This window comes from Camelina sativa, chromosome 16, assembly GCF_000633955.1.
Source record: "Camelina sativa cultivar DH55 chromosome 16, Cs, whole genome shotgun sequence".
NCBI lineage: Eukaryota > Viridiplantae > Streptophyta > Magnoliopsida > Brassicales > Brassicaceae > Camelina > Camelina sativa.
In genome coordinates this window covers 19132524-19141676 of record NC_025700.1, presented here as the reverse complement: position 1 = coordinate 19141676, position 9153 = coordinate 19132524, and the positions used below count along the sequence as shown (strand labels likewise).

The 9153-nt window shown below is 38.5% G+C and overlaps 1 protein-coding gene and 1 pseudogene across 1 annotated transcript; both read left to right on the top strand.

Moving 5' to 3' along the window:
* LOC104751221 (lectin-like protein At1g53070) lies at positions 1-1188 on the top strand. Its single transcript, XM_010473131.2, has one exon. The coding sequence runs from the start codon at positions 176-178 to the stop codon at positions 986-988; it is 813 nt and encodes a 270-aa protein (XP_010471433.1). The 5' UTR covers positions 1-175; the 3' UTR covers positions 989-1188.
* Positions 2185-9153, top strand: part of LOC109129526 — a 10071-nt pseudogene continuing 3102 nt past the window's right edge.

Genomic DNA, 9153 nt, shown 5'->3' with positions numbered 1-9153 from the left:
CATATAACGCCATAATTCAAATTCTTTGTCTCTTTTTTCTTTCTCAATGTCCATTATTTTAACACAAAGCCAAAAACCTTTCTTGATATCTTCACCCTCTAATCGCCTTTTATAAAGTTGATCACTTTCACAGTTTCACTTCCCAAATTCCCAAAAACAAAGCGAAAAAAAAAAAATGAAGAACCAAATGCTCTGTTTCACCACTCTGTTCATAGCTATCTTCTTCACCTCTCAATCCACAACCACCACTGCTTACAATTTCAAATTCAATTCCTTTGGTGGTAATGGCACCGGTCTAATATCATTCCATGGAGACGCTGAGTATGGTCCGAACAGCTCCGGAGCCATCGCATTGACACGAGACAACATCCCTTTCTCACACGGCCGAGCTATTCACATCAGTCCAGTCACTTTCAAGCCTAACGCTACGTCTCTCTACCCTTTCAAAACCTCTTTCACTTTCTCCATTACTCCTAAAACAAACCCTGGTCCAGGTCACGGCCTCGCCTTCATCGTCGTACCCGCTAACCAACACGACGGTTCCGGTTTAGGTTATCTCAGTCTTGTGAACCGAACCAGCAACGGTAATCCTAATAACCATCTCTTTGCTGTCGAGTTTGATGTCTTTCAGGACAAGAACCTCCGTGATATGAACGATAACCATGTCGGAGTCGACATTAACTCGGTTGATTCGGTGGTTTCGGTCAAATCCGGTTATTGGGTTATGACAAGAAACGGTTGGTTGTTTAAGGATTTGAAGCTGAGTAGTGGAGACAGATACAGGGCTTGGATCGAGTACAACAACAATCACAAAGTCATCTCGGTTACCATTGGTTTGGCACATTTGAAGAAACCGAACCGGCCTTTGATCGAAGCAAAATTCGACCTTTCCAATGTGGTTCACGAGGTAATGTATATCGGTTTCGCCGGTTCGATGGGACATGGTGTCCAGCGTCACGAGATTTGGGACTGGGCTTTCCAGAACTGAAGAAATAATCGGTTCTATCTGGTTCGAGATCATCGGTTTTCTTTTGGTTTGTTTCTGGTTCACTATCTGTCGTGACTTTAGCTTGCGATAATTGAAGTGAAATAAATGCTCAATTTTATGGCTTTACCGACATTGTGATGAATTATTGTTGTCTCAGATTACTAAAAATCAACGACGTTTTAATTCCTGATTTAGTAGTATCTCCAAATTTTTATGTTAGTCATTTTTAGTAGTTTTAAGTTTTAACTAACATTTTCTCAGAATAATTAAGTAGACTTTGAATGCTTCCTCTGTTTCACAAAAAATATTATTTTAACAATATTATTTTGTTTCAAAATATATTAATTAAGCATAAATTTCTAATTTTAACCTCATTTTCGTTGAAAAATATCAAAAATCAATTTAAATTCAAAGAGTATATGAGATATTGTAATATATTTTATTAATTTGTGTATAAAGTATCAAAATGACACATATTGTGAAACAAAGGAAGTATTGTTTAGTTATCACATTCACAATCAAATAACAAAAACAAACATAAGCAAACAAACGAACCGATAGATACGTTTCGGTCAGGCTCAAACGGATACTACGTAGTTTTGTGTATAAGAGATAAGCAATAAATAGAAACCAAAAAGTATTCGAAGAGATAAACAATAAAAGCCCATTAAAAATTGCCCAAAAATAAAAAACGACTGGAAGTGAATAAGACTAATATTCATCCATATCATCCATGTCATCATGTAACAAAGCTTGTCTTCGACGAATTCCGTATGGGAGGAGACTAAAGATACTGTAGGAGGTGGTTAGACTTAGACCACTTCGCCATATATATGTAAACATGTTGAGATAACCTTCCAAACACATACAAGCGAAGTCAAGAACAATCGTTTCGTTTGTTTTGGAGGATACATGTTAGTGGTAGTTGCACCACCGACGTTATGTTAAAACTGATGTGTGTTGGACATGATTGAAACTACTAAATAAATATTTAGTGCTAAACAGAATAATCAACTAGAAATAAAATTAATGAGTCTTTTTATGTGTCCGAGTTGATGCTATCTAAATTAACCACTAGTACTAAATGTTTGAAAAGTCAAAGTGGATGTCTCTTGCCACCCTATATATATAATACACACCACCTTCCCTAATTACCATAATATACCAAAATCAAACACAAGTACACAAAACTCATAATGCAAATGAAAAAATTATGTTTTATTGCTCTGTTCATAGCTTTGTTAAGCTCTGAAACCATCTCCGCCGTCAAATTCAACTTCAACCATTTCGACGGAACAAATCTAGTCTTCATCGGATATGCCGAGCTAGGACCAGCAACCGATGGCATGAGCCGATCCGGAGCTCTCTCCATGACCCGTGACAATATTCCATTCTCACATGTTCAGGCCTATACACAGATCCAATCCCATTCAAACCATCCAACAACACTTCTTCTTCTGTTTACTCTTTCAAAACATCTTTCACATTCTCCATCACTCCTCGTCGGTCAAACCCTAACAACCTCGGTCATGGTCTCGCCTTCATCGTTATCCCAACCGTAAACTACGACAAAGACTCAACCCATGGCTTCCTCGGTCTAGTTAACAGTACGACCAATGGCAATCCTAATAACCATCTCTTTGCCGTAGAGTTTGATGTCTTCCAAGATAAACGTTTTGGCGATATTAATGATAACCATGTTGGTATTAATATCAACTCTGTTAACTCAATGGTTTCTGAGAAAGCTGAAGAAACAGAGGTATGTACGAGTTACAAGCTGTCGCGAAGTGTACCTGAAGGACTTCAGACAAAGCGGGAAAGTGTTAAGTTGATCCGCCAGCACAACACCTTGAAGACAGTACGATGCATCGAGCGTGGAGATGTTAAGCATGGGCGAAAAGATGTAAGGCTAAAAAGGTGTTCGTTGGAAGCTACAAGCAAGTGAAGTGTTGAAGTCAACATAATGATGAGGTTTCTCCTATGACTCATTGGACAAAGAGAGGCTCTTGAAGGACATGGTGCATAAAAGGATTTGATGGATAAAGAAGAGTATGGTGAAGATTTTTGCTGTCTATAAAAGAGAAGCAATTCACATCCTTGTTCGGTTACCACTTTTATAGAGAGAAAAGTGTGTGTGTTTAGATCTAAGCAAGAAGAATAATATTGCTTGAGGGTTTCATAGGTGAGTGAATAAAGAGTGAGCATAGCTGTTGCTGTGCAGGTAAGGTTGGGTAGATTAGGATTGTTTCAGTGGCAAACCAGCTGTTGTGGTGTTGCATAAATATGATCAAACAAGCTTGTAAGATAGTTGTTTGAGAAATTCTTAATAAAGCTCAGTTTACTGACCCTGGTGTTCCTGTAGTAGTATTCAAGGTTCTAGTTATTTCATTTGGTATCAGAGAGGGAAACCGATCTAAGACTGTCGTCTCTACACAGGTTAGATCCTAAGTTATGGAACCAAATACTGATGGTACGGGTACAAGTAAGAACATCATGTTGGATACTCAGAGATATGGGTATTGGAGAATGACACAACTCATCAGAGGCCAAGGAGAAGATGCATGGACAGCTGTAGAAGAAGGATGGGAACCTCCGTTTGATACAACAGAAGATGGAGTTAAATTTCCAAAACCTAAAGCCAGATGGACGATTGATGAGAAGAATCTGTCAAAATTCAATGCAAGAGCCATGAATGCCACTTTCTCTGGTGTGGATGAAGATGAGTTCAAACTCATTCAAGGATGCAAGTCTGCAAAACAAGCCTGGGATATTCTCCAACAATCTCATGAAGGAACGTCAAGTGTTAAGAGAACGAGACTTGATATGTTAGCTACTCAGTTTGAGTGTCTGAAGATGGCTCGAGATGAAACAATAGTGAAGTTTAGCTCAAAGCTTAGTGCCATAGCAAATGAAGCTGAAGTACTTGGAAAGACCTACAAGGATCAAAAACTGGTGAAGAAACTGTTGAGGTGTCTTCCAGCCAAATTTGCTGTTCACAAGGCTGTAATGAGGGTAGCTGGGAACACTGAGTCAATGACTTTTACTGAATTGGTCAGGTTACTAAAATCTGAAGAAATGGAAGCTGATGAAGACAAAGTCAAACCATCTAAAAGCATTGCATTTCAGGCCGATCAAAAACCTGATCAGTTTCAAGAAATCAAAGATAGCATGTCCTTGTTAGCCATAAATTTTAGTAAAGCTTTAAAAGAGGTTGAGAGAAATAACAACATAGACACACGACGTTGGAGTAATACAGAAGGAGACAAACCAGGTGGTAGATCATCAAAACCAGATGCTGACTATTCTGGTAAGAGAAAGGAGATTCAGTGCTATGAATGTGGAGGTTATGGTCATATCAAACCTGAATGTCCTGTAACCAAACAGAAAGAGTTGTAGTGTCTTGAGTGCAAAATGGGACATAAAAAATTTGAATGTCCTAACAAAACCAAGTTAAAGGAGAAATCCTTGTTGAGCTTCAGTGACTCTGAGTCTGATGAGGAAGGGGAAGAACTGCTCAACTTTGTTGCTTTTATAGTCAGTGGAGATAATGTTCAGATAGGTGCTGAGTCTGATTCAGAGAGTGACGAAGAAATCAATCCCAAGGAGGAATACAGAATTTTGTATGACAGTTGGGTACAACTAAGCAAGGATAAGCTTAAGCTTATTTAAGAAAAGCTTACTCTGGGATCTAAACTTGAATCAGCCTATGAAGATACAACGGAAAAGGTCAATTACACTCAACTCAAGTCTACTGATCAAACAACTGAAGGACTTCTTCAGAAACTGAGCAACCTTCAAGAAGAGTATTACAAAGAAAAGGGAAGAGCCACAATACTTGAAAAGGAATTGAATGAGAAACACAAGCAGATCAGGATGCTGAACAGTGGAACCAAGGAAATAGACAAGATTATGTCCATGGGAAGAATAAATGCCACACACAGAGGTCTAGGGTATCAAGGAAATATTGGAACCTCAAGTGATCTGACAGTTCAACCTGTGAACTTCGTGAGTGCCAATCACTTAGAAAAGGAAGTAGATATATCTACTGATTTGGAGAACGAAATTTCGGTGATAAAGAGATCAGAGAAAAGGCAGAATAATCCTTTGAAGGACCATCACATGAGGGTCATAAGGAGAAGAACTTATGGGTGTGATCATTGTGGTGGCAATCATCAAAGAGAACACTGTTACAGTTTCAGGAAGAAGATCATTCTGTTGTGGAATCTCAATAAGTGTTACTTGGAGTCAGAGAAGTTCTGCTCTGTGTGGATCTCAAAGGAAGACTTGTACAGTAATATGCTTACAGAAAGATCAAATTTCAACCTAATGAAGACGTATGAAGAGGATGATGAGATCTACATAAGATGCAATCTCAAGGCTTCCACTGTTGTTTCTGGTGAAGACACAACCGAAAATATCAGCTTAAGATGTAATCTAATCTTGATAAAACTTGAAGAGGATGACGAATAAGCCAATGTAGCATACACATCTACAGGTTCATCTGAAGTCAACTCTTGGTACTTTAATAGTGGATGCTCAAGACATATGACAGGAGATCAATCAGCATTAAACGAATTTACACCTATTTTAGGTGGAAAAATCACTTTTGGTGATGGAGGAAAAGGTCAAATCAAAGGAAAATGGGTGATTGACAGATTCAACCAACCTCAACTGGCGAAAGTGTACTTTGTTGATGGACTTCGTGCAAATCTAATCAGCATAAGCTAGTTATGTGATGATGGACTTAAAGTCACATTCACAAAAACGGAATGCGATGCATGTGATGAAAATGGAAAAAAAGTTCTAGCTGGAGTTCGTTCAGGAAACAACTGTTATATGTGGAAAGAGTCAGAGATGTGTCTATCCGCTGCAGTCTCTAAACTTGATCTATGGCATCGACGGCTTGGTCACATCAACACTCATAGTATAGTCAAGATAGTGAAGGCTAACGTTATCAGAGGTATACCAAAGCTCGATGGAAAATCTGATGCAGTTTGCGATGCTTGCAGTAAAGGAAAACAAATCAAGGTACAACACAAGAAAGTCGCTGATATTGGTTCAAAACGGATTCTGGAGTTAATACACATGGATCTTATGGGGTCAGTACAAACTGAAAGTTTGAATGGAAAAAGGTACACCTTTGTACTTGTTGATGATTTTTCTAGGTTCATTTGGGTCAGATTTTTAAAAAATCAGAAGCTGTTGAGAGCTACAAGATACTGGCTCTGCAACTTCAGACTGAAAAGGGACCTATAGTTCAAATTAGAAGTGACCACGGTGGTGAGTTCCAGAATGAAGAATTTGAGCAATTCTGCAACTCTCAAGGGATACGACATCAATACTCTGCACCAAGGACACCACAACAAAATGGGATTGTTGAAAGAAATAACATAACTCTTCAAGAAATGGCAAGAGCCATGATTCACAGAAACAATGTGTCACCAAGGTTTTGGGCTGAAGCGATAAACACTGCTTGTTAGATCATCAATCGTGTCTATGTGAAACCAAACACCAACACAACTCCTTACGAAATTTGGAAAGGGAAAACTCCGAATCAGTGCTACTTCCACACGTTTGGGTGTATTTGTTACATTTTGAATGATAAAGATCACCTGGGTAAGTTTGACTCAAGGAGTGATGAAGGTATTTTTCTGGGATATGCTACAAACAGTATGGCTTACATGGTATACAACAAACGTCTCAAGAGAGTTGAAGAATCTGTTAATATTGTATTTGATGATAGATCACCTACTCAAGAATTCTCTGTAGCTCAGGATGATGAAGATCTGTCAACTCTTGATCTAGAGAAAGTTGAAAAGGATCAGGAAGAAGAAACAAGGGTTACTCAAGGACCATCTGTGGATTCAAGGTAAACCATCTTTCTAAGTTCCTCAGAATCACTCAGAATCGGATGTGATTGACAACCTAGAAGGTCAAAGACAAATAAGAGGAGTTCAGATCAACTTCCGAGAAATGTTACAACATTCTTGTTTTGTCTCAACACTGGAACCATCTGACATCTTTGCAGCCTTAGATGATGAGTTTTGGTTTACTGCGTGTCATGAAGAGATTAATCAGTTTGTTAGGCATGATGTGTGGGATCTTGTTCCAAGACCTCCGCAAGTTAATGTTATTGATACTAAGTGGATCTTCAAGAACAAGATTGATGAGGATGAAAATGTTACACGAAATCGAGCAAGATTAGTTGCTCAAGGTTACTCTCAAGTTGAAGGAGTTGATTTTGATGAAACCTTTGCTCATGTAGCACGTCTTGAATCCATTCGTTTACTTCTGGGGATGGCATGTCTTCTGAACATTAAGATGTTTCAAATGGATGTGAAGAGTGCATTTCTAAATGGGATCATCCAAGAAGAAGTGTATGTCACTCAGCCAAACGGTTTTGAAGACCCAAAATTTCCGAATCAAGTGTACAAACTCAAGAAGGCTCTGTATGGATTGAAGCAAGCACCACGAGCATGGTATGAACGTTTCACTGTGTTCCTTCTTGAAAATGGGTTTAAAAGAGGCATTGTAGACAAGACATCCTCATTGTTCAGATCTATGTGGATGATATTGTGTTTGGAAGTACTAATCCTAAACTTGTGATGACCTTTGTCAAAGGAATGACTAAGGAATTTGAGATGAGCATGGTTGGCGAGATGAACTACTTTCTGGGATTACAAATAAAACAAAGTGATAGTGGGATTCACATCTCTCAATCAACATATGCAAGGAGCTTAATTCAAAGATTTGGAATGCAAACGAGCAAGTCAGCCAGGACCCCTATGAGCTCAACGACAAAGTTGTCGAAGGATTCAACTAGTTAAAAGGTTGATGAAAAGCTCTACAGAGCTATGATTTGAAGTCTTCTCTATCTCACTGCTACTCGGCCCGATTTGTGCTTCAGTGTTGGTGTATGTGCTCGGTATCAAGCTGATTCAAGGTTGTCTCATCTGAATGCTATCAAAAGGATCATCAAATATGTCAAGGGAACAACTGATCGAGGTCTGTTTTACTCTAAGCAAACTAACTCGAATCTTGCAGGTTTTTGTGATTCTGATTGGGCAGGAAGTCTTGATGATCGACGAAGCACATCTGGAGGTTGTTTCTTCCTTGGGAATAATCTCATCGCCTGGCACAGCAAGAAGCAAAGTTGTGTGACTATGTCTACTGCAGAGGCTAAATACATTGCCATGGGGAATTGCTGTACTCAGCTCATGTGGATGAAACAAATGTTGTCTGATTATGGTATTGTATCCTCAACCCTCTTAGTTTATTGTGATAATGAAAGTGAAATCAATATCTCAAAGAACCCTGTTCAACACTCTCGCACTAAGCACATAGACATTAGACATCACTTTATCCGTGAACTGGTTGAAAACAAGGTAGTTGAGATCTCTCATGTGTCCTCAGATAAACAACTTGCTGATATTTTTACCAAACCCTTGAATTTGAACACTTTCGCACATCTTCAAACTTCAATTGGGTTGTGTGATCACTAATGTGTTTATATGTCTGAGCCTCATGTTGTAGGTTCCCTGTACAGGTTTGCACAGCTCTTTGTTTCACCTTTTATCTATGTATAATTTAAAACCTCTGTTTTGGCAAGTCTTTCCAGAAAAACAGCTGCTCATCATGCTCTCCCTACAACGTTTCCAAAAAGGATGGATGAAGCATAAAAAAAAAAAAAACTCAAAAGTGTATAAGTCAGCTGGAAAGGGGTTGATATTCTTTTCTTTTCTCCTTTGAATTCAAAAAAAAAAAAAAAAGGTACAACNGTACAACTCTGTGTATATCTGTATCTATGTCTTTTCTTCATTACATCAAACCATCAACCCCCCTCGCCATGAATTTGGCTTCACATCATGAGGATCTGTTCCGGTTGAGTATGATGAGTGTAGTCTAGTCTGTTGAGATCATTGAGTATGTTGTACATCTCCTTGAGCTAAACAGCTGCTAGTTTTTCATCTACTAAAATCACAGCAGCTGTGCAACCCTTTACTTGGGAATCTGTCTGTTTGACCTCAGCCATAGGACTCAGGTGTGGTATCCTCATCCTTTTGATTGTATATTGTATGTGTTATTTTGTCAGACATTTATCATATATATATATATATATGTATATGTACTAAACAAAAAAAAAAAAAAAAAAAAAAAAACAAAAA